Source organism: Palaemon carinicauda, chromosome 12, assembly GCF_036898095.1.
Source record: "Palaemon carinicauda isolate YSFRI2023 chromosome 12, ASM3689809v2, whole genome shotgun sequence".
NCBI lineage: Eukaryota > Metazoa > Arthropoda > Malacostraca > Decapoda > Palaemonidae > Palaemon > Palaemon carinicauda.
Window position 1 is genome coordinate 7086394 of NC_090736.1, and position 25599 is coordinate 7111992.

At 36.6% G+C, this 25599-nt stretch overlaps 1 protein-coding gene across 3 annotated transcripts; it reads left to right on the forward strand.

Moving 5' to 3' along the window:
• The first annotated feature begins 411 nt into the window (after window positions 1–411).
• LOC137651192 (uncharacterized) lies at window positions 412–19311 on the forward strand. 3 transcript variants are annotated; one of them, XM_068384344.1, is made up of 8 exons: window positions 412–793; window positions 4910–5011; window positions 5589–5662; window positions 6154–7160; window positions 10831–11136; window positions 14861–15217; window positions 16099–16527; window positions 16823–19311. In XM_068384344.1, exons 3-8 carry the CDS (start codon window positions 5659–5661, stop codon window positions 18881–18883), a joined length of 4164 nt encoding a protein of 1387 aa, XP_068240445.1. In that variant the 5' UTR covers window positions 412–793; window positions 4910–5011; window positions 5589–5658; the 3' UTR covers window positions 18884–19311. The 3 variants fall into 3 exon arrangements, with proteins under 3 accessions (XP_068240445.1, XP_068240444.1, XP_068240446.1); XM_068384343.1 differs by lacking the exon at window positions 4910–5011; XM_068384345.1 differs by lacking the exon at window positions 4910–5011 and having other exon boundaries at window positions 412–788.
• Window positions 19312–25599: the final 6288 nt, after the last annotated feature.

The following is a 25599-nucleotide window of genomic DNA, read 5'->3' on the forward strand; positions in this document are numbered from 1 at the left end:
AAATTCATTTATAGCTGTGACGTCATTATTATTGCTAATGTCTACTGTAATTTGTGAATGTTTAAATCCTCATATTTTTGCCTAAGTGTACAATTCATTATTATTATTATCTAAGCTTAGTTTTTTCTGCCTTACTGTATATATATATATATATATATATATATATATATATATATATATATATATATATATATATATATATATATATATATATATATATATATATATATATATATATATATATATATATATATATCATGACGTGTCATCTACCTTGGAAAGAAAACTATAGTGAAGATCAGACGAAGAGATAAACAGGATAGAGCGAAAACGTTTTCACGTCTTGGCTTCAAGTCTGGTCCCACAGTTGGCTCCGCCCATGGCAAGGCAGTGCTGCCACTCGAACTACAACTGACATACTTTTCCTCCTATTTGTATGACATTTTTGTGATAAATCCTATAAAAATACACAGTTTGTGCACAGAGAAGGTGTAAATACTCTAACAAAACGCCCATAATTTAGTTTGCCAGCGGTAATTTTGATGAATGGTGAATAAACAAATGTCTGGTGCTTATATAAATAGTTGGTTAGTCTGCTCTTACAGCCGATGACGTAGGCACCATTTTAACAGCACGGTCCGTCCATAGTGTTTTCTACACACAAATTCAGATAACTTTGCCACCAGTGTTAAACAGTGCAGGACTTCCCATGGATTTAATGGTGTAATTCTACAAAGAAGACTTTTTTTTTCTGACTCAGTGACTCCAAGATGATATGCCTAAACGAAGTGAGGTTAGGACTTACTGTAATTGTTTATTTTGTTATTTATTGCAGTGCTAATTTACCTCAATTGCTATCTCAGGTTTATTGATAAGGGAAGCTTAAACATGAGAGTAAGAATTTATAAGGGGTTCTGACATAAAATAATACTAGCCTAAAAGGATTTAACATTTCAACTTGATATTTTCAGGGTACTAATTATACTGTAATGTCTTTCCCGATTTCCTGAATTTATGTGAGCATTTGCAATGTCTGTCCGTTGGATGACGTCACTGTCGTAGTGTTTGTATTAGACTCGTATAATTTTGTATTAAGATACTCGAACTAAAATGTCATATACTGTAGATATTATTATTATTATTATTATTGAAGTCAAATGAACATTAATTGTTAATTTGGAAGAATTTTACCACACACACACACACACACACACACACACACACACACACACACAAAGTAAGAAGTAACAATGAAACGTACAGAAAATTAAGCCTACAAAACTCTTAAAGTTTCCTATTAGATCATTCAGGGTCGTGAAATATATGTTTTAATGTTGTTAATGTGATTTAGAGTATTTTATTTTAATTGTTCATTACTTCTTATATCGTTTATTATTTTCCTTATTTCCTTTCGTCACTGGGTTAATTTTCCCTGTTGGAACCCTTGGGCTTATAGCATCTTGCTTTTCCAGCTAGGGTTGTAGCTTAGCTAATAATAATAATATTAATAATAACAATAATAATAATAATAATAATAATAATCTGGTTCTACTATAAAGTTTTGTGAGTAATTCCACCAAGAAAGAATGAAATGATTTTGAAAAATTCATAATAAATTTCATGATTATTTATACATGACTTTGCAGTGCTCAAAGTGTCTGGTATGATCTAAAATGTCAAGACTAGGCCTATATGGAAATAAAAAGTGGGACACAATCCGTGTGGAATTATTATTATTATTATTATTATTATTATTATTATTATTATTATTATTATTATTATTATTATTACTTGCTAAGCTACAACCCTAGAAGGAAAAGCAGGATGCTATAAGCCCAGTGTCATCAACAGGGAAAATAGCCCAGTGAGGAAGGAATCAAGGAAAAATAAAATATTTTAAGAGCAGTAACATTAAAATAGATATTTCCTATATAAACTATAAAAACTTAAACAAACCAATAGGAAGAGAAATAAGATAGAATAATGTGCCCGAGTGTACCCTCAAGCAAGAGAACTAATTCAATGGAAAAAGGACATAACAGGCTCTTTCAACTAAGTAGCTTAAATTCTCTATTGGTTGTTTAACGAACATCGTTGTCTTTTGGGATACAGAAAATCTTAATGTATCTACTGTACATTGATAAACAAATCACTCGTACTGATAAGCGTAGATAAGCCATCAGTCTCTCTCTCTCTCTCTCTCTCTCTCTCTCTCTCTCTCTCTCTCTCTCTCTCTCTCTCTCTCTCAGTCTATTACTCTAGTAGTCTCTCTCTCTCTCTCTCTCTCTCTCTCTCTCTCTCTCTCTCTCTCTCTCTCTCTCCCCGTGATATCATTGGTAAGATGTAGTAGACTCCAGTGTTGATGCAAGAACATCCTTAGTCCTTTATTTATTTATTTATTTTTTTTTTTTTTGGTGATAAAGCTGTCATTGCATCCCAGGCGGTGAACTGTATGCATAAATTACTAAATTGTCTTTTCGACATCTTTTCTGTTCTTAAAGGTTTAAAGGTCGCTAAAGAATGGCAGATGCATGTGAACAGTGACAGTACCTTGTCAAGCTGGACAATGCCCTAAAGACCGACCATATATTATTATTATTATTATTATTATTATTATTATTATTATTATTATTATTATAAGCCCAAGGACTCCGAGAGGGAAAATAGCTCAGCGAGGAAAGGAAAGAAGGAAAAATAAGATGATTTTAGAACAGTAACATTAAAATAAATGTCTCCTATATTCTGTATACCATAAAAACTTTAACAAAACAAGAGGAAGAGAAATAAGATAGAACAGCGTGCCCGATTGTACCCTCAAGCAAGAGAATTCTACTACAAGACAATGGAAGACCATGGTACAGAGGCTACGAAACTACCCAAGACTAGAGAACAATAGTTTAATTTTGGAGTGTCCTTCTCCTAGAAGAGCTGCTTACGATAGCTAAAGAGTCTCTTTTACCCTTACCAAGAGGGAAGTGGCCACTGAAGAATTGCAGTGCAGTAGTTAACCTCTTTGGTGAAGAAGAATTGTTTGGCAATCTCAGTGTTGTGAGATGTATGAGGACAGAGGAGAATATGTAAAGGATAGGCCAGACTATTCAGTGTATGTGTAGGCAAAGGGAAAATGAACCGTAACCAGAGAGAAGGATCCAATGTAGTACCGACTGGCCAGTCAAAGGAACCCATAACTCTCTAGCGGTAGTATCTGAACGGGTGGCTGGTGCTCTGGCCAACCTACTACCAATATCATATTGATATACTAATCTACGTAAGATAAAGTGTACTTCATAGGAACTGCTTTGCAAGTTTATGCTTCCTCGCATGGTAAATATTATTCTATAAACTGTCAATAGTTATTACTCCATGCGTCGGTGTGAGGTAAATTAAAACTGGTCATTGCTGATGCAATAACATCCCATGCTTATCCTTCTTTAAATTTCGGTCTCATTTCTTGGGGAAACACTGTCTGTCCCAAGGACGAATATTCATGAACAATACCGTGTTTGTGTGTGTACAGTGTACGTATATGCTATATATATATATATATATATATATATATATATATATATATATATATATATATATATATATATATATATATATATATATATATATATATATAATGTATTTATATATATGCACATATGTATATATATATATATATATATATATATATATATATATATATATATAAATATACATACACACACACACACACACACACACACACACATATATATATATATATATATATATATATATATATATATATATATATATATATATATGTGTGTGTGTGTGTGTGTGTGTGTGTGTGTGTGTGTGTGTGTGTGGTAAAATAAGAGATTGATAAAGAAAGCCCATAGTGTATTCATAAAGAATAAATCACCGAGATCTAATTTATTATTAATATTTTTTTAAAACATAAATCTCTCTGTTTCGATATAAGTCCTTGAGTCATGAAAAACCCCTATATGGACATGGGGAGACGTAAAGTAATCTCACATAGAAGTGCATCTTGAAGTTGACCTTGTTTGTTATGGTTTAGCTGTCTATCTTCTTCTTCTTCCTCTTCTTCTTCTTCTTCTTCTTCTTGCTGTTGTTGTTGTTGTTGTTGTTTTTTCTTCTTTTTCTTGTTGTTGTTGTTGTTGTCGTTGTTGTGCTTTTTTCTTCTTTTTCTTGTTGTTGTTGTTGTTTTTTCTTCTTCTTCTTCTTCTTCTTTTTCTTCTTCTTCTTCTTCTTCTTCTTCTTGCTGTTGTTGCTGTTATTGTTGTTGTTGTTCTTCTTCATCCTTTTCATCATTATCATCATCATCTTCTTCTTCTTCTTCTTCTTGCTGTTGCTGTTGTTGTTGTTGTTCTTCTTCTTCTCCTTCTTCTTCTTCTTTTTCTTCGTCCTCTTCATCATCATCATCATCTTCTTCTTTTTCTTCTTGCTGTTGTTGTTGTTGTTGTTGTTGTTGTTCTTCTTCTTCTTCTTCTTCTTCCTCTTGTTGTTGTTGTTGTTCTTCTTCTTCTTCCTCTTGTTGTTGTTCTTCTTCTTCTATGATGGACAGGATATCTATCTCCTCATTCTTTTAATCAAACCTACCCACGGGAAAAAACATCAATTAAATCATTATAATCGTAATTATTAGCAAAGCTAATTGTGCTTTCTTTTAGTGAATTTTAAATTAAATAAATGGCCTGAAAGAGTGAAGCGTTTCTCAACATTGCACAAAGACCAAAGTAATATAAAGCCAGACATGTTTATTTTGCAAGATCAGTGTTGCAATAGATCACCAGATAGAAAAATTTCTAATAGATTTCTAATAAATGAGTAAGACTGTAAACAAACAGAATGAATACAGAAATGTTAATAAATGCAAGAGGAATAATAATAATAATAATAATAATAATAATATTCTTAGGGTTGTGGTGACCGATGTGGTAGCGTCCCTGACTTGTGAACACCAGACTGGGGTTCGAGTTCCGCTCATACTTCCTTTGGCCGTTGCAACCTCACCATCCTTGTGAGCTAAGGATTAGGAGTTTGGGGGGAGACTAAAGGTCTATCTGCTAAGTCATCAGCAGCCATTGACTGGCCCTCCTTGGTCTTAGCTTGGGTGGAGAGGGGGATTGGGCGCTGATCATTTGTGTATAAAGTCAGTCTCTAGGGAATTGTCATGCTCGATAGGGCAATGTCACTGTCCCTTGCCTCTGCCATTCATGAGCGGCATTTAAACCTTTAAATCTTTAATTGATAGTTATTTTGTGATATCTGATATTTTACTTGCATGTGTTTGAGCATTTTTAAGGGCCAACTAACTAAAATTTGGAAAATTATTATTATTAAAATCATAAAAAAATATCATTATTCCTAAAATCATAAAAATTATTATTATTATTATTATTATTATTATTATTATTATTATTATTATTATTATTATTATTACATTAAAACTATCATTAAAATGATTCTTATTAGTAATATTATCAAAAGTATTATTACAATTAAAATCATTATCAAAATTATCATTATTAACAAAATTATTAAGATTGTTATTATTAACGTATAATTAATGAATTTATTCCTTTTTTTCCAATCAGGACCAAGTACAATTAACAAGATAAGAAAGTGCAGTGCCATACAATACAATCTTCAATACCAGACTTCATTATGAGTAAGTTTTTATTTAATTATATATTTACATTTTGTTCAACATTATTATTATTATTATTATTATTATTATTATTATTATTATTATTATTATTATTATTATTATTATTATTATTATTACTTGCTAAGCTACAACCCTAGTTGGAAAAGCAGGATATTATAAGCCCAGGGGCTCCAACAGGGAAAATAGCCCAGTGAGGAAAGGAAATAAGGAAACAAATAAACGATATATGAAGTAATAAACAATTATAATAATTATAAATAAGAAAAACATTAACAATATTAAAACATATTTCATTTATAAACTATAAAAAGACTTGTGTCAGCCTGTTCAACATAAAAACATTTGTTGCAAGTTTGAACTTTATAAGTTCCAGTGATTCAGTAACACCAGATTCCATTCTATCATTCAAAAGAAGTGACTAAGAATTTATAGTTATCTCGTTTTCAATTAGAAAAAAAAAAAGTTTATTTATATCAATTTTCTCTTCACAGGTAGAACAGTGTTACACGAAGCTGCCTTTAGCGGCGATGTTGATGCAGTCAGAAGACTGTTGGACTCTGATTTTGATATCAACTGTAGAAATAGATATGGAGAAACGCCTCTTCATTTGGCATCCTTCAAGGGAAACGTTGCGGTTATAAGACTCCTCTTAGAAAAGGGAGCCCTGATTAATGCCAGAAAAAGTAACGAGGAAACTCCTTTACATCGAGCAATTAATAATCATCATAGAGAGAGTGTCGAAGTCCTGTTAAGTAATGGTTCTGATGTTAACGCCCAAGATGAGAAAGGCAGGACGCCTTTGCACCTCGCCGTGATAAAAGGCAATGTTGAAATCACTCATTTGCTCCTTCGCGAAAAACCTAAGTTAGATCTTCGCAATTACGAAAGCCAAACTCCTCTTCATTATGCTACCATCAAGAGAAATCATCAAATGATGAAGATCCTGATCAAAGAGCGTGCCAAACTCGACAATCTAAACAATACGGGAAATACTGGGGCACATCACGCAGCCTTCAACGGACACCGAGATACCCTAGAGATTCTCCTAGAGGCAGGATTTAAGGTCAACTTTCCAAACATAAAAGGCAACACTTTACTTCATCTTGCTGCGAGAGAAGGTCATGAGAAAGTTGTGGATTTATTGATAAACAAAGGAGCCGAAGTCGACGTGTACAATAAACGCTGCGACTCTCCAGTCCTGTTAGCTGCAGCGTTAGGATACAGTGACATAGTCGTCAAGCTTTTGAGTTTAGGAGCGAATCCACGCAATCCTGACACTGGCTATTCCGTCCTACACGCAGCTGCAGCTAATAACAGGATTCATACTCTACAGGCTGTTATGACAAAGTTCTCAGAGAGGGTTCCTATCGACGCCCCTTGGAGGAAATTAATCGCCGAAGATGTGGCCAGCATTGCTGGGGGTAGAGACAGCTTCTGGTGGCTCAGGAAACAAACGCAGTTTCATGGCACACCCGAATCTCAACTATTGTTGATTTTGGTGAGTATTATATTATAGATTATATATGAAAGGAATTTATACCGAAATCTAGAGATCCAAAGTAATTGTCTTCTAATTCAAATATATAAACAACTGAGATATTAATTCATATAAAACCCTTTGCATTTGTTCAAGCAGAGAATTTGAATCAAAATTTTGGGTGTGCTGGTTAGCTAGCGGACTTCAAAACTGAGTGTCTGTCAATTTTGGCCATACATTTTGCTATATTGAGTGTAATTATTGTTTTTTTTTATTTTTTTTATTTTTTTTTATTTCTTTTGTACAAGTAATGCTCTATCATATTTATAATATATTTTTTCTGCAATGTATGCACATTTTATCTTGTCCACTTGGGCTCTGATCATATGTGGTCAATATCTAGGGCATTGTCCTGCTTGCTAGGGCAATGTCAATGACCCTAACCTCTGCCATTCATGAGCGGCCTTTAAACTTTTAAATGCTTTTATTTCTACAATGTGACCAGTAATTCATGATTTCCTTATAGTGATTGATACATACATCCTCTTACGCCTATTGACGTAAAGGGCATCGGTTAGATTTCGCCAGTTGTCTCTATCTTGAGCTTTTTAATCAATACCTCTCCATCCATAATCTCCTACTTTACGCTTCATAGTCCTCAGCCATGTAGGCCTGGGTCTTCCAACTCTTCTAGTGCCTTGTGGAGCCCAGTTGAAAGTTTGGTGAACTAATCTCTCTTGGGGAATGCGAAGAGCATGCCCAAACCATCTCCATTTACCCTTCACCATGATCTCATCTACGTAATAGCATTTGGGTAATCTTTCTTATAGTTTCGTATATAACGAAATAAACTTCTGCAGATAGAATTAAGGATTTACTAACGGTGCATAACTTGTTATGTTATAGAAATCATTAAAAAGATTTTATGTGATGTACTGAATAACGGTCTCTGTAATAGTAAAATTGATTCATTTCTAGAAATAAATCTTCGATAGAATTTTTGCTGATTGTGCACAAATGCAATTATTTGGATATCATCATCATCATCATCATCATCCTCATCATCATCTCCTACGCCTATTGACGCAATGGGCCTTGGTTAGATTTCGCCATTCATCTCTATCTTGAGCTCTAACTTTGGATATAAGGAACAGAAAAGCTTTATCTCGATATTGTGGAAGATTTGTAATACAGTAAATATTGATTAGCCGTTTACAGGAAATTGCACAATTTGCTGTATGGCTGTGTCTCCTATGTGACACAGTGATCAACATTTTATTATTATTGTTATTACTTGCTAAGCTACAACCATAGTTGGAAAAGCAGGATGCTATAAGCCCAAGGGCTCCAACTGGGAAAGGAAAGTGAGGAAAGAAATCAAGGAAAAATAAAATATTCTAAGAACAGTAACAACATTAAAATGAATATTTCCTACATAAACTATAAAAAACTTTAGCAAAACAAAGGGAAGAGAAATAAGATAGAATAGCGTGCCCTAGTGTACCCTCAAGCAAGAGAACTCAAACTCTATACAGTGGAAGACCATGGTACAGAGGCTATGGCACTACCCAAGACAAGAGAACAATGGTTTGATTTTGGAGTGTCCTTCTAGAAGAGCTGCTTACCATAGCTAAAGAGTCTCTTCTACCCTTACCAAGAGGAAAGTTGGAAAAAAATACTATATATTTTCCAGTCAGGAAGGTAAATTGCAAATACTATTAATTCATCTATGGCCCCCTAGGGGGATAGTGCTCTCAGTGTACCACACTCAGTGCAGTTTAGACATTATGGATGACCCTTCAGTAATAAGTACACTACTGTATCCCTTCGACCCACTTTTTAACTTTCTACTTTACCCTAGTTCCCCCTTCTTTTCGTCCATATTGCTTTCCAGCCTATCTTAACCTTTTATTATTAATTTTCTTAATTGCTAAGCTTCAGCACTAGTTGGAAAAGCAGAATGCTATAAGCCCAGGGGCTCCAACAGTGAAAATAACCCAATAAGAAAAGGAAACAAGGAAAAATCAAATATTCTAAGAAGAGTAACTACATTAAAATAAGTATCTCCTATATAAACTATAAAAACTTTAACAAAACAAGAGGAAGAGAAATTAGAATCGTGTGCACGAGTGTACCCTCAAGCAAGAGACCTCTAACCCAAGACAGTGGAAGACCATGGTACAAGGGCTATGTCACTGCCCAAGACTAGAGAACAATAGTTGGATTTTGGATTGTCCTCCTAGAAGAGTTGCCAGCGAGATTAGACTCACGGTGGCTGCGATTTATACCGGTTGAGCCCCACCACCGAAAGACCTCTCCGAACACAGTGCTCCGCCATATTGCCCAAATTCTATAAATTTAGTTTAATTCAGCCACCTTAATTTCACATTATTCCATCGATTCCAACCTAACTAATCATAGGATGTTACTCCCATAAATGGGTAGTTCACTGTAGGCCTTGATCACAAGTCTATCTAGTGTTGTACTTACTCCAGTGTTTAGTTCATAATTACTCGCATTTTTATATTTTTGAAACGTCAAAGTGACAGATATTGGGTGACACAGAAATACTAAAATCGCCACATACATATTTATTGCAAACGTTTCGACATTTCAAATGTCATCGTCAGGGCTTCCTAAAGTAAAGATAAAAGAAACAGTACAATTTCCAATTGAAAATGACATAAAATAAGTAAAGAACTGGTAAAAGATAAATACAAATTGAATAAAAAATCAGTCTGTTACTTATATCATGTAATTTTTAATTCGAAGTTGTATTGTTTCTTTTATCTTTAAGCAGCAATGATGACGACAATTGAAATGTCGAAACGTTGGAATGAATATGTATGTGGCGACATTAGCGTTTCTGTTTCTCCTGAGAATAAGATTTCCTAGAAATGTCCTATGTGTGGGTCGATGTTTCTGGTCAGCTTTCTCCATCTACCTCTGTCCCACACCTCATCACCGGTTAATCCCTTTGATCGAAGGTCATCCTTGATACAGTCCACCCACCTTCACTTTGGTCTCCCTCTCCTCGTTCCCTGTACCTCCATTTCCATCACTCTCCTCCCAATATACTGTTCATCTCTTCTCATGACATGACCATACCACCTCAGTCTACTTTCTTGGGTCTTATCTGATAGTTTTCTAATTACCTCATTACGTATCTTATCTCTTCTTGTCACCCCACACATTCATCTCAACATTCTTATCTCTGCCACATCCATCTTCTTCTCCTCTGTTTTCTTTATTGCCCATGTCTCCGCTCCATATATCATTGCCGGTCTCACAACTGTCCTGTGTACTTTACCTTTCAACTTAACCCCTATTTTCCTGTCGCGTAGTACTCCACGCACTTTTTTCCAATTCTTCCATCCTGCTTGTATTCGGTGGTTTATTTCTGCCCCCAGATCACCATCCTCTGCAACTGTTGATCCTAAATACCTAAAATTTTCAACTCTTTTCAATCTCTCTCCTTGTAAACTAACTTCCCCATTTTCGCCATTTTTCAATCTCAAATACTCTGTCTTTTTCCTGCTGGTCTTCAATCCCCTATTTTCCATTTCTCTTCTCCACTCCTCCAGTTTCTCTTCTACTACCTCTCGCCTAGTGCTATACAGTATAACATCATCAGCAAAAAGCATACACCAAGGGGAGCCAGAGGTAATGACCCCATATGTATACTTTTTAGAATGAATGCAGGTCCAAGTATGAAGAAAATGGCTCGGCTTTCATCAAGAGAGGAAGGGTCATTTCTGAGCGTGAGGCATCAAATCTCAGAAAGAGCATTGAAGATGGCCAAGCAGAGATGCATTACATGGACCAGAAGGGAAACACCATACTTCACGTGGCAATGAAAGCTGGAAATGAGTCGGTAGCAGATTCTCTCATAGAAAGTGGAGCTCTTGTGACTGCTCGGAACCACGCGGGCCAGACACCAGCGGATGTTGCTGAGAAAACTCAGAAGTATTCGAATGTTAGAAAACCCGATTTTCAGGTGAGGACTAGATTTATGATTTTGTTTCTTTACTGTGAAACAATACATGTGTTTTTCAATAATTTTTTACATACTTGAAGTATATACTGCCTAATGAGAGGATTATCTTGTATAATAATACAGAAAGTCCTTAAATTACAAGCTTGATAAGTTCCAAGAAGCTGCTTGTAAGTCGAATTTTGGTAAATTTTGGCCTAGGGTAGACTTAACCTGAATCCCATGCCTACGATTTTCAGCGGCTAAAGTCAACAAATAGTCCTGTTTCATATTGCAAATGTCGTCTTGCTTACTACATTAGATTATATAATATTATTTTATTGCAGTATTTCATCATGAACTTTTGATACAATATTAGAGATATATGATTTCAGTTGGAATTATGTTTGTATCTCCGAATGGTTGTATGTCGAATGTTTGTAAGTTGAGGACATTCTGTAGTGATAACAGTAAAAAAGTAGCTTTTTTTTATCATCAGGGAAATGCTACTCCACCCATAACATTCTCCATGTTAACCCAGTGTTACCTTCCATAACATTCTCCATGTTTACCCAGTGTTACCTTCCATAACATTCTCCATGTTTACCCAGTGTTACCTTCCATAACATTCTCCATGTTTACCCAGTGTTACCTTCCATAACATTCTCCATGTTTACCCAGTGTTACCTTCCATAACATTCTCCATGTTAACCCAGTGTTACCTTCCATAACATTCTCCATGTTAACCCAGTGTTACCTTCCATAACATTCTCCATGTTTACCCAGTGTTACCTTCCATAACATTCTCCATGTTAACCCAGTGTTACCTTCCATAACATTCTCCATGTTTACCCAGTGTTACCTTCCATAACATTCTCCATGTTAATCCAGTGTTACCTTCCATAACATTCTCCATGTTTACCCAGTGTTACCTTCCATAACATTCTCCTTTATAACCCAGTGTTACCTTCCATAACATTCTCCACGTTAACCCAGTGTTACTTTCCATAACATTCTCCATGTTAACCCAGTGTTACCTTCCATAACATTCTCCTTTATAACCCAGTGTTACCTTCCATAACATTCTCCACGTTGACCCAGTGTTACCTTCCATAACATTCTCCTTTATAACCCAGTGTTACCTTCCATAACATTCTCCACGTTAACCCAGTGTTACTTTCCATAACATTCTCCACGTTGACCCAGTGTTACCTTCCATAACATTCTCCACGTTAACCCAGTGTTAACTTCCATAACATTCTCCATGTTTACCCAGTGTTACCTTCCATAACATTCTCCATGTTTACCCAGTGTTACCTTCCATAACATTCTCCATGTTTACCCAGTGTTACCTTCCATAACATTCTCCATGTTTACCCAGTGTTACCTTCCATAACATTCTCCATGTTTACCCAGTGTTACCTTCCATAACATTCTCCATGTTAACCCAGTGTTACCTTCCATAACATTCTCCATGTTAACCCAGTGTTACCTTCCATAACATTCTCCATGTTTACCCAGTGTTACCTTCCATAACATTCTCCATGTTAACCCAGTGTTACCTTCCATAACATTCTCCATGTTTACCCAGTGTTACCTTCCATAACATTCTCCATGTTAATCCAGTGTTACCTTCCATAACATTCTCCATGTTTACCCAGTGTTACCTTCCATAACATTCTCCTTTATAACCCAGTGTTACCTTCCATAACATTCTCCACGTTAACCCAGTGTTACTTTCCATAACATTCTCCATGTTAACCCAGTGTTACCTTCCATAACATTCTCCTTTATAACCCAGTGTTACCTTCCATAACATTCTCCACGTTGACCCAGTGTTACCTTCCATAACATTCTCCTTTATAACCCAGTGTTACCTTCCATAACATTCTCCACGTTAACCCAGTGTTACTTTCCATAACATTCTCCACGTTGACCCAGTGTTACCTTCCATAACATTCTCCACGTTAACCCAGTGTTAACTTCCATAACATTCTCATTTATAACCCAGTGTTACCTTCCATAACATTCTCCTTTATAACCCAGTGTTACTTTCCATAACATTCTCCATGTTTACCCAGTGTTACCTTCCATAACATTCTCCATGTTTACCCAGTGTTACCTTCCATAACATTCTCCATGTTTACCCAGTGTTACCTTCCATAACATTCTCCATGTTAACCCAGTGTTACCTTCCATAACATTCTCCATGTTAACCCAGTGTTACCTTCCATAACATTCTCCATGTTTACCCAGTGTTACCTTCCATAACATTCTCCATGTTAACCCAGTGTTACCTTCCATAACATTCTCCATGTTTACCCAGTGTTACCTTCCATAACATTCTCCATGTTAATCCAGTGTTACCTTCCATAACATTCTCCATGTTTACCCAGTGTTACCTTCCATAACATTCTCCTTTATAACCCAGTGTTACCTTCCATAACATTCTCCACGTTAACCCAGTGTTACTTTCCATAACATTCTCCATGTTAACCCAGTGTTATCTTCCATAACATTCTCCTTTATAACCCAGTGTTACCTTCCATAACATTCTCCACGTTGACCCAGTGTTACCTTCCATAACATTCTCCTTTATAACCCAGTGTTACCTTCCATAACATTCTCCTTTATAACCCAGTGTTACCTTCCATAACATTCTCCACGTTAACCCAGTGTTACTTTCCATAACATTCTCCACGTTGACCCAGTGTTACCTTCCATAACATTCTCCTTTATAACCCAGTGTTACCTTCCATAACATTCTCCACGTTGACCCAGTGTTACCTTCCATAACATTCTCCTTTATAACCCAGTGTTACCTTCCATAACATTCTCCACGTTAACCCAGTGTTACTTTCCATAACATTCTCCACGTTGACCCAGTGTTACCTTCCATAACATTCTCCACGTTAACCCAGTGTTACCTTCCATAACATTCTTCATGTTAACCCAGTGTTACTTCGGCCCCGGAGTGGCTTCCCTGTCTTAGCGAAAGGCTATATTACCTATATTCTTAAAATTCAAATTCAGATTAATTCTCACTGTTTTTGACTTTGCATTATTCTCCAATACCATCTTTGAATTAACTTGTGTTTTTCTTTTCTTCTATCTTATGGCTGTCTAGTGGAAATGGATTGCGATAAGGTGCAGTTTCAAGTTCTTTGTTGAAAGGTTCAATTCTTTATAACACATATCTCGCTCGCTTGCGACAACAACGTCATAACTCAAAAAAATTTATTTTTGAGTTATCCATATAAACATATTCATCTTCAAATGCTGATTTTTTTGGCCAAAGTGTCATAATTGTAGCTAAAAAATTGATCGCTAGAGGCGCAAAATGTCCTAACGACATTCATTAATATGAGAGTGTTTTAATTGATTAAAATGGCTATTTTTGAGTTATGACGACGTTGTCGCAAACGAGCTATCTGATCTTGAGGAGGATATACCTTAACTATAATCTATTCATGACATTCAGAATTCTTGTGCCTGGATATTATTACTTTTTTTTTCATCTACTATTACATTATTGCCTGCACACTATTTATGTATAATCATTAGAGAGGTTTATTCCTCTATCCTTTGTATGATGAATCTGTTAAGTCTTATGCTTCTATTTTCAAGTGTGCTTAGAGTAATGAATTTAAACATTAATATTACTAGCATGATACAGTATATATTGTGTGCATATTTAATGGTCATTCTGGAATGCAGCCTCATATTTACTTTTTAAATTCTGTTGCAGGACTGCAGGTACGATGCATTCCTGCACTCGCTACTTCTAAGTGTCATAGCACAAACAGTAGGACTTGAAGTTGATGGTAAGCCGCGGAACTACTTAGATAGAAGCGTACAGGAATTAAAATTGGAAATCGCCAAGATATTCAGCAAACTGATGTCAAGCGCACTTTTATATGATCCTGTTGGGAGTTGTGGAAGCCACATTTTACCATTGGCTATAACGACTAATAACAGGATATTACTGCCAATGATATTATCCTCTGGATGTCCTCTCACAACAAGTGACTCTGGACTAGGGATCGTGCAGCTGGCTTGGCTGACACCAGACATTACATCATGGGTGGCTATGGTAGTCACAAGGGTAGGTATTGAAACTATTATATATAAACTACCTTTTGAATACCTTTTTGGCCCCAGTAGTAGAATCCTGAAGCCCTACAGTGAAGGGGAACCAGTGTTAGCTTTTTATTGTCAGGTAAAGGGCATGAGAGCAAGTACTTCATCTTTAAAGACTTGAGAACCATAAGACTGGCATATTATATATTCTTTCTTTTAATCACGTCACACCTTTCTCCCCTTGAATAGGGTGGCACTATACTAAATTCTTTTTTACTGAGGCGCATTTGCTCTGACTAGCAGGGGTGGCCTTTTAGCTCGGAAAAGTTGCCTACAAGCTGATTGGTTAGAATTATTTTGTCCAACCAATCAGCTATTAGGAAACCTTGCCGAGCTAAAAGGGCACCCATGTGAGTCAGTGCAAATGCGCCTCGGTAAAAAAGATTGAGTATAGTATGTGTTACCCATTCCAGTTTTCAGCAAGTATTTATAATAAGAGCTCTCTAGGTGCATGCCATACCTTATAGAAATACCAGATGCCATCTGTATATAAGGCAGTCAACATTCATGGAGCTGAGCTAGTGGTTTTGGCCTATAAGTCCATATTGCTAAAGAATGGAATGGTAGAAGCTTGTTAGAAAAGAAGTATAGCCTCAACCTCTTTATTTCCGTAGAAATATGTAAATTACTTGGCTTTTAATATTTTCAGAGAACTATACATATTTATATGTGTGTATGTATGTCTTTATCACTGCTAGCATGTCTGAATGTAGTATATATTTATATATATTTGTGCACATAGTGTAAGGTTGGTTTGTCTCTTTTCACCGTATATAATTGATTTTCGAGAGATATAAATCCTTTTATGCATATCTAAATCTATATTTTTTCTCCCAAAACATTCAGGCTGTCATCAATCAACTCAAATCTGACCTTGAAAAGTTACTTAATGTCTCAGATATGGACTCACACAGTGGAAAATTACTTCTAAAGCTTTGCGAGGCCGTCCGTGCGTTGATCAGTGACTTGGAAGGGCCCAAACCATGGGAGGCAGAGTTTCAAAGTCCTGATGGATTGACACCAACTCAACTTCTCGTGACTGCGAGTCGCTACGGGGCCACTCTAACAGCTTGGTACATCTGGAGAGCTGGAGCCAATAACTTCGAGAGGGCCTATCCTTACAGCAAATGCAATGCACTTGAAGCAGCCCTGTCAAACAAGTGCTATTCTACTGCTTTTCGCTTGGTTGTGGACATGGGAGCTAATCCTTTCCTGATGAATAAAGACAGAGAAGTGTCCATTGACATCTTTCCAGATGAGATGCGGTTATTGGAGGTGAATATGTTTCTCAGGAGTATTCTGCAATATACTTAGGATTATTCTGTAATATATTTACTAACTATTAGAATAAAAGGCTAATTGATCGGATGGCACATATTTTGCAATTAGTGTACCTTATTTTAGCTCTGCTATGTAACTTCAAGAAGTAATATGTTCGACTTCTAATGCCTAGAAAATTTTTAAACTGACAAATACAATAAGAAACAATAACTTCGAGTTTAAAGTTATTGATATTGTAAACACACAAAATATATCAATAATTTCCTAACGTTTTCTCTATGTTCTCTAGGTAATGCTGGGTAAAGATTACAGGATCCTCGAGAAGAAAATGGAGAAGAGTAAAGATGAGAACGAGAAGCGTAAATTGCAACAAATTACCCTTACGCTGATAGTTCTCTTCTTACAGTACAAACTGAAACCAAAACAAGACACATGGAAGTGTTTCTTGCGCTTCCTTCTGGATGCCCATTCCAGAATAAAGGAAGAGGAACTCTCCTGTCCATCCACTTTCTGGATGGTATCACTTGAAAAAATTCTTCTAGAAGAAGCTGAGGTCGTGAAATGGATGCCTGTAGAAAGGTACCCATATTTGATGAGTGATCCTCTGAACAAAGCACTGAAAAGATTGGATCTTATAAATGAAGATGACCATTTCTGCTCTCTTTTTCATGTTCTTTACACTAATTTTTCTGATCCTCAGTGCCCATGGCATGAAAGAAAGAGCAGCAAATATTTCACCTCTTCCTTGGAATCGCTGTTCCAAAAGGGGATGAAATATGCGTGCGAAGAGGAAGCACCACTGATTCTGCATCTCCTTATCTCAGTGGCAGGGATGTCCTTTGATATGGTACTAGATGATCTATGCAAAACAGTGCCTCTGCACCATGCGGCTCTGAAAGGCAGTATCTCTGCTGTTGTGTACCTTCTAGAGTGTGGTGCTTCCCCATCAGTCGCAGATGCCTCGGGTGTATTACCTGTCCAGTATGCCTTTATGTTTGGACATAAAAGTACTGCAAATATGCTCATCAATCATTCGAAAGTCTCGGGTAGAGCTAGGATTCCTTATGTTATTAATGGCTGTGAACATTTGCAGTATCTAGATTTTCATAACTCATATCTAAGACTTTATGGGTTGGATCCAAAGGAGAACGTGGAGTCCAGACATTGTCACGTTCAGTCTAAAGATGTACTGCTTGATACTTGTTTTAGGCACATTGAAAATGAGTGGAGAAAGAAAGGAGTTGAAAAGGCAGTGAATGATGCTCTTGTTGATTTCCAGAATGGCGAGGCTCGGGAAATCAAGACTTCTGTCACTGACTTCCTTTCAGAATTAAATGCAAATATTTCTCAGAGAGACAGAAACTTGGAAGGTGAAATACAGCTTGTTGGAAGCTCAGAAGATAATTTAAGATTAAATTGTCCTGATGAATATGATTGCAATTTGATCTTGAGCAACATCCGGGCTAGCCCTACCGGTGAAGTTAAAGCTGATCTTGTGAACCTAGATTATGAAAAGGCAGTTGCTTGCGGTCATCAGAAGAAACTAGAAGTTCAAGTACTTAAAGAGGAGCTGAAAGGCCTTATAGATGGAACAGAGTTCATGAATCGTTTCTACAATGTTGCCAGACAATCGTTGATGACTATGAACCTTAACAGAAACAAATTGAAGATAATGATGCCTGGAATCAAGAAGACACAAGTTGGGGTTCAGATGTTTTTCCTATGGACGGGTAAAACGTATCCAATGCTATTTGTAAATATCGATTTTGTTCCTACCGTGAAAGCCCCTTGGCCAGACAATCTACCGAAGCCTAATTGCGGTCTATGCAGCAGCTCACTCAATGAAATTTATCTGAATAAAATTGATGAGGACGAATGGAGACTATCCTTTGGCTCTAAGGAAACAATGATAATGCAGAAACTCCCTAAGTGCAAGAGAAATGTTTTTCTTGTCTGCAAGACGATCTTGGCAGCGCTTAAGACAGAAAACTGGGTACCTCACAAAATCAAGGACCTTTTTAAGTACTGGGACAGCCGGATGTTTTCTCTTCCATCCAAAGGAGGCTTTGCTTTGAAAAACTGTTTTTTCCAGGAACTTGAAGAGGTAACAGAGGATGAGGATTGGTCTAGTGAAAAACTCTTAAAGAGAGCCTGTTCAATATTTGAAAGAATGTGCAGCATTGGAGACCAACCTGAAGCATCAATTGATTGCCCCAAACCGGTGAAAGCTTATTTTGGCGGTGATACAGAAAAGGCTTCAGTTTTTTCATGTGCTCCAGAGATACTGAACTTTTTAAGAAACTTTGATAAATCATTGCGGATGCACCAAAAGGACAGTCAGTGTAAGTAAGGTTATGAAATGCACAAGAAGGTTGAGTGGTGCTAGATTGAATGTCATGTTGAATGTCAAAGGAATAGATTAGTTTAAGTATTGTTGGTGCTACAAATGGTGGTGTGGAAGCACATATACGCCAGAGTGTCCTAGATGAAAGGGAATTGATGTACTTAGTATTTTTTAAAATTTCTTCTGTAATTTTGATAAATCACAAACAAAGGCATCTTATGCACTAGCTGATAGGTTGGGCAACATTAATATAGTAGATTATAGTTTAGTTAATTTATCTAACAATATGTAACTCATAGTTGCAAAGGTTACTGAAAAGGGATTAAAGATTAAAATATGTCGTTTGTGATTAGCTTGGGTTTACAGGGACTCTGTATTATAAATACTTTACTTTTTTATGTAGATATATTTATGTACAATAAATAAAAAAGACATTTAATTCTGTCATTACCTTTATTCCTATCAGTATTATTATTATTATCACTACATTCTCGGGAAATAAACCCAAAGGTTCTCGGCTTTATAAGCAGACTTGTCGCGCAGTATGTCACATCCCAGCTTCAGCGTGTAGACAGACTAGACATTTTCTGAGCAAATATCTGGCAATAATTCTAGTCCTTTAGAAGCGTTTTAAAGGTTATAGATGCTGTCTGAGCAAAAATCTGTCAGTGATTTTAGTCTCTTCGAAGCGTTTTAAACATTATAGATGCTGTCTGAGCAAATATCTGGCTATAACATAGATCAACATGGCGGACAGCTTGAAGGGAGACACTCGTAGCAAGAGAGGGAAGAGAGAGCTAGAAGACGAGTTGTTAATCAAACGAAGTTCCCGGAAACTGCTAAGAGTTTCTTTACATCAACGGCAACAAATCAGGGCTATTTTGATTTTTGAGCTTCTAATGTGGCAGATATTGACACCAGCAAACATCTTATCACTACATAAGGCACTAGAATTCTTTGCTCTAATTGAAAGGACTTTTCAGGCCCAACAATATTATTTATATTACTTGCTAATCTATAACCCTAGTTGGAAAAGCGAGATGCCATAAGCTCGAGGGCTCCAACGAAGAAAATAGCCCAGTGAGAAATGGAAATGAGGAAAGAAATTACAAAGGCTCTATAAGAAGTAATGAATAATAATCTAAAATATCTCAAGATCAGTAACAACGTTAAATTAGAACTATTGTATATAAACAATGCAGAGAGAATAATGTGCCCGAGTGTACCCTCAAGCAAGAGAACTCTAACCTCTGGCACTATGCACGCCTGAGGAGCCTGACACTCTTATCCCCCCTGTACCTACATAATGCTATAAAACAGGGGTAGAACAAAGTGTCCATTTCTGAACCTGGCAACACGGTTGTCTGAGATGAGAACCTAGGGTTGTACATCTGAGGTGTGGAAGATTCAGGGGGAAGCGGACGTATAGATGGGATGCACTAATCCCACTGATGACTCAGCAAGTAGACCTATAGGCTCCCCCAAACCCCCCCACCCTTAGCTTACAAGGATGGTGAGGTTGCAACGACCTAAGGAACTAACGAGTTTGAGCGGGACTCGAACCCCAGTCTGGTAATCACCAGGCAAGAACACTACCACCAGGCCACCACAACCCCTTCGTCCGAAAATGATACAGCATGAGATATTAGTAAAGCGACGGATGCAAGACCTACAGAAAGTATACCTGTAACTCTTGGTATTTTCCTAAATCCAGCAACAATGTTGCTTGAGACGGTGCCTCTTACCATATCATGATGCATGGTATTAGCCATGGAAGCTTTCCATTACCTGGCCTAGGCGGTGTTGCAACTCTCTCTCTCTGGAAGTCCAACATCTTCAGATTTCAAGGCTTTGTCATAACTTTCTGTTTTGCTTAAAAGTCGCTTAGCATGCTCCACTGATATGCTCTAGGGTTGTGGCGGCCGATGTGGTAACATCTCTGACTGGTGATCGTCAGACTAGGTTTCAAGTCCCGCTCAAACTCGTTAGTTGCGTTGGTCGCTGCATTCCCACCATCCTTGTGAGCTAAGGATCGGGGTTTTGATAGAGCATATAGGTCTATCTTCCGAGTCATCAGCAGCCATTCCCTGGCCTTCTAAGGTCCTAGCTTGGGTAGAGAGGACAGTATCTAGGGCATTGTCTTGCTTGATAGGTCACTGTCACTGACCCTCGCCTCTGCCATTCATGAGTTGCCTTTAAATCTTCAAACATCTGACTTTTAAACAGCTGCTTCATCTACTTAATGTTGAGGACACTAATATTGTAACAGAAGTGCAGGTTCTAAGCTCAAGAACAGAACATTTGTACCCAAAGTACTAGTACTATCTTTAGTATTCATCACCATCATCATCATCATCATCTCCTTCTACGCCTACTGACGCAAAGGACCTCGGTTTTATTTCGCCAGTCGTCTCCATCTTGAGCTTGTAAATCAATACTTGGGAATATTCAATTATTTAGGAACTATGATCTCTAATACAGGATCTTTAGAATTTAAGTTTAATGAAAGATTGAAAAAATCAATCAGAAAGTGTGTAGGTAAAGTAAAATCTGTAAATCAATTCGCCTGAAATTACATATAAAAATCAGGCTATATATCAGTTTAGTGAGATCGGTGTTACTGTACGGAAATGAGTCGCAGTATAACAATGAAACAGTATCCAAAAGATTTTGTAGATTTGAGAACAAAGGATTCAGAAGAATATTGGGAGTTAAATGGCAGGACAGGAATAGAAATGAAACTATAAGAGAGATTACTCGAATACCATATGTCGATGTGATCATAGTGACGGGTAGAAGGAGATGGTTTGGGCATGCTCATCTAACTCCGCAAGAGAGATTAGTTCACCAAACTTTCAACTGGCCTACACAAGGCACAAGAAGAGTTGGAAGATCCAGGCCTACATGGCTGAAAATCATGAAGCGTGAAGTGTGAGATTATGAAAGGAGCATTTTGTGTAGGCCTACACTTGAAAATTTCACTGAGGGAATAAAAAAGTTTTATTCTAAACAAACATGAATGCTTCACTTATTATAACTTATCATTCACTAATTAATACTCTTAAGAAAGCAATAGTAATTACTCTTCGTATTTTTTCTACTTTTTTTCTTGCTTCAGACGTCCTTAGGCTTCGGTTCCTTGGCCGTCCAGCAGTCAGGAGAGCCAATCTCAGAATTTTCAAAAGATGCCTAATCAAAGAAAATATCATGAATCACGTCTTTTTAACAAAGATCTCCTTTATGAAACTTAGATATGTTTTTAAAACTGTCATTATACTAGATCATAAAGGATATTTTATGTTTCGTTTTGGTATTTTACATCGTAATTTGTTGGTAGTTCTGGAGTTCATTCCGTCTCTGGTGGGTGACTGCATTATCGGCCTAGGGGAAATTTAAAGTCCATATGATTTAAAAAGTCATTACTTTTGTCCTATCTGGCATAATGGATGTGTATCATAAAACAATATACCAAATAAAATAGAAGTGCATATATTTATGTATGCATACAAATAAATATCACGCAAAAATAACAAAAACATTATTGTCTAACAACAGTACTCCCCGATAGTTAAAAGTTCAATGGTCCAGCAGTCCAGGTATTATTTCAGTTCCCAACAGATGGCGTTAAAAACTTATATATAGTCGAAATTATCGGGAATTTTTGATGGGAGGATTTAGGAATAGTGATATTGACCACGTGTTAAGTATAGAGAAAAGATGGCTGGAAAAATATTAGCCGTTATCTGAATGCGCAAGTACCTATCGAATTAAGTTCAGTGTACTACATTTATTTTTTCTGTACCGGCAGATATAGTTGGATGATGTAGTAGGAATAGGCTTCTTATTATGCTGAACAACGATGACTCTCTTCATTATCAGATATTCTTATGATCACAGTGATGACAATTTCAATTTTTCCTCACGAGTTTTTAAAAGTATTAAATAGATTTTTACTGATCATGGTACTAATGCAGAATTCTTTTAAGCAGCAATGCCATATACGTAAGTTCATATTTCATATATTGATTTACTCTATTCCTTTAATGGGTTAACGGTTGCACTCTACTTCAATTCTGAGAAACTGAAGGTCCTGGCTATGATTCATATCAAAAGTTCAAAGTTGGAGCAAATGTTTTTATGTTGACCAGGCTGACATGGGTCTTTTTATTGTTTATACATGACATATCTGTTTTTGACGTTGTTAATAGTTTATAGAGGACATATCTGTTTTGACGCTGTTACTGTTTTTAGAATGATATATTGTTAATTTATTCTCATTATTTATTTATTTCCTTATTTCCTTTCCTCACTGGGCTATTTTTCCCTGTTGGAGCCCTTGGGCTTATAGCATCTTGCTTTTCCAACTAGGGTTGTAGCTTGGCTAATAATAATAATAATAATAATAATAATAATAATAATAATAATAATATGTGGTCCACTAGAGAAAATGTAATAAAATCTTACCTTAAATCTCATGTGGATTTCCCAAGACCTTCGTCAGCATAAAATTAAAGCGATCTATGAAGTGAATTTGAAAAATAATAATTGATAATAGTCAAATTACCAGAGTGCTAGGCCTATGCATTGCGGCTCTTAGAAACGTGGACAGAGTGAATGTGTCTAAAGATTAAAAAGACCACTCATGAATGGCAGAGACAAGTGACAGTAACATTGCCCTATCAAGCAGGACAATGCCCTAGAGACTGACTAAATATACGTGTGATCAGCGCCCAAGCCCCCTCTTCATCCAAGCTGATGACTCAGCAGATAGACCTATAGGCTCCCCAAAACTTCAAGGCCCCACTCAGGCACACTATTCAATCTTATTTCTCTTCCTCTTGTTTTGCTAAAGTTGTTATAGTGTATATAGGAGATATCTATTTTGATGTTTCTGTACTGAAGATATTTTATTTTTCCTTGTTTCCTTTCCTCACAGGGCTACTTTTCCTGTTGGAGCCCCTGGGCTTATAGCATTCTTCTTTTCTAAATAGGGTTGTAGCTTAGCAATTAATAATATATATATATATATATATATATATATATATATATATATATATATATATATATATATATATATATATATATATGCTAACTTTTATATACAGTAAATCATTCAAAGAATAGAGATCATCTGAGAGAGAGAGAGAGAGAGAGAGAGAGAGAGAGAGAGAGAGAGAGAGAGAGAGAGAGAGAGAGAGAGAGAACTGTTTAGAAGTTTTAACCTCAAGCCGTACCTAACCTTGAAAGACAATCATTGACAGTAGTTAACTGAGATCCAAGGCTCCTCGGTGCCACATCTAAGTCACACAACTCCATCTCTGAATTCGAGGACTTGCCAGGGTGAAGAAGTGGAAGGAAGAAGTGGAAGGAAGAGGTGAAAGGATTTGTGGTAGAAGAGCGGAGATCGTCAGCAGAGAGGAAGTTGAATGACAGAATAGTCTTATAAAGGCATATATGTGGAAAGGATGGGGAAATTAAAAGTAATGTAGAGTGGAGAAGAAAGTATTTGATACAGGGATGTGGTATATATATATATATATATATATATATATATATATATATATATATATATATATATATATATATATATATATGTGTGTGTGTGTGTGTGTGTGTGTGTGTGTGTATATGTTACAATGATAAATTTTGCACATTTAGACATATTTTTCATATTCAAATCAACCATATATTTTATACATTAATGTCTGGATTCTCTCTTATACCTCGGGATCAGAGACCCAAGGGGGAACCACTCAAAGACAATAGTTTCTGGCCGCGCGACCGGGGAATCGAACCCTGGTCCAGGAAGCTGGTATGATAGTGGCTAAATGGTATTGTCACTGTTATACCAGCTTCCTGAACCAAGTTTCGATTTCCCTTGTCACTGTCATATATATATTCATATGATAAATTTTGCACATTTAGACGTGGTTTCCATATTCAAATAAGCCATATAATTTTTTGATACATTAATGTCTGGATTCTCTTACCGACCTGGGGATCAGAGCCCCAGGCAAATTCCCACAAAGACAATAGCTTCTGAACGGCCAGGAATCGAACCCTGGTCCAGGAAGCTTGTATGAACTATTAACAGGCAAAACTTGTCAATATTGTGAGGTCGTTTGGAAGTTACATGTAATAGGAAGCTATTATACGCTTTTCTCCTAAAATTTGCCTTAGAGACCGTATCTTCAGGCTGAAGAATTGCATGAGTCCGTGTATCACATTTCACATAAGGTTTGACTATCGTAAAAGAACAGGTTTAGTGAAGTGCTGATTCGAATGAATTCAAACGAATCTGAAACGCAGGTAAATGATAATAAACTCTCTAAGTTCTATGACTGGTTTAAAAGTTTAAAGGTCGCTCATGAATGGCAGAGGCAAGGGACAGTGACATTGCCCTATCAAGAAAAACAATGCCCTAGAGACTGACCATATATACATATGATCATCGCCCAAGCCCCCTCTCCATCCAAGCTAGGACCAAGGAGGGTCAGGCAAGGGCTGCTGATGACTCAGCAGATAGACCTATAGGCTCCCCCAAACACCCCATCCTTAGCCCACAAGGCTGGTGAGATTGAAACGACAAAGGAAGCTAACTAGTTTGAGTGGGACTCGAACCCCAGTCTGGTGTTCACCAGTCAGGGACGTTACCACATCGGCCACCACAACTCTCAACAAAACTAAATTATACAGAAGCTTTTGATGTCTAAATAAGATTC

What these genes read in the sequence shown, in the direction of transcription:
- LOC137651192 (XM_068384344.1), top strand. An exon ending in TTAGAAAACCCGATTTTCAG is followed by an intron (nt 11,137 to 14,860) that starts GTGAGGACTAGA and finishes ATTCTGTTGCAG; the next exon opens with GACTGCAGGTACGATGCATT. An exon ending in ATGAGATGCGGTTATTGGAG is followed by an intron (nt 16,528 to 16,822) that starts GTGAATATGTTT and finishes TATGTTCTCTAG; the next exon opens with GTAATGCTGGGTAAAGATTA.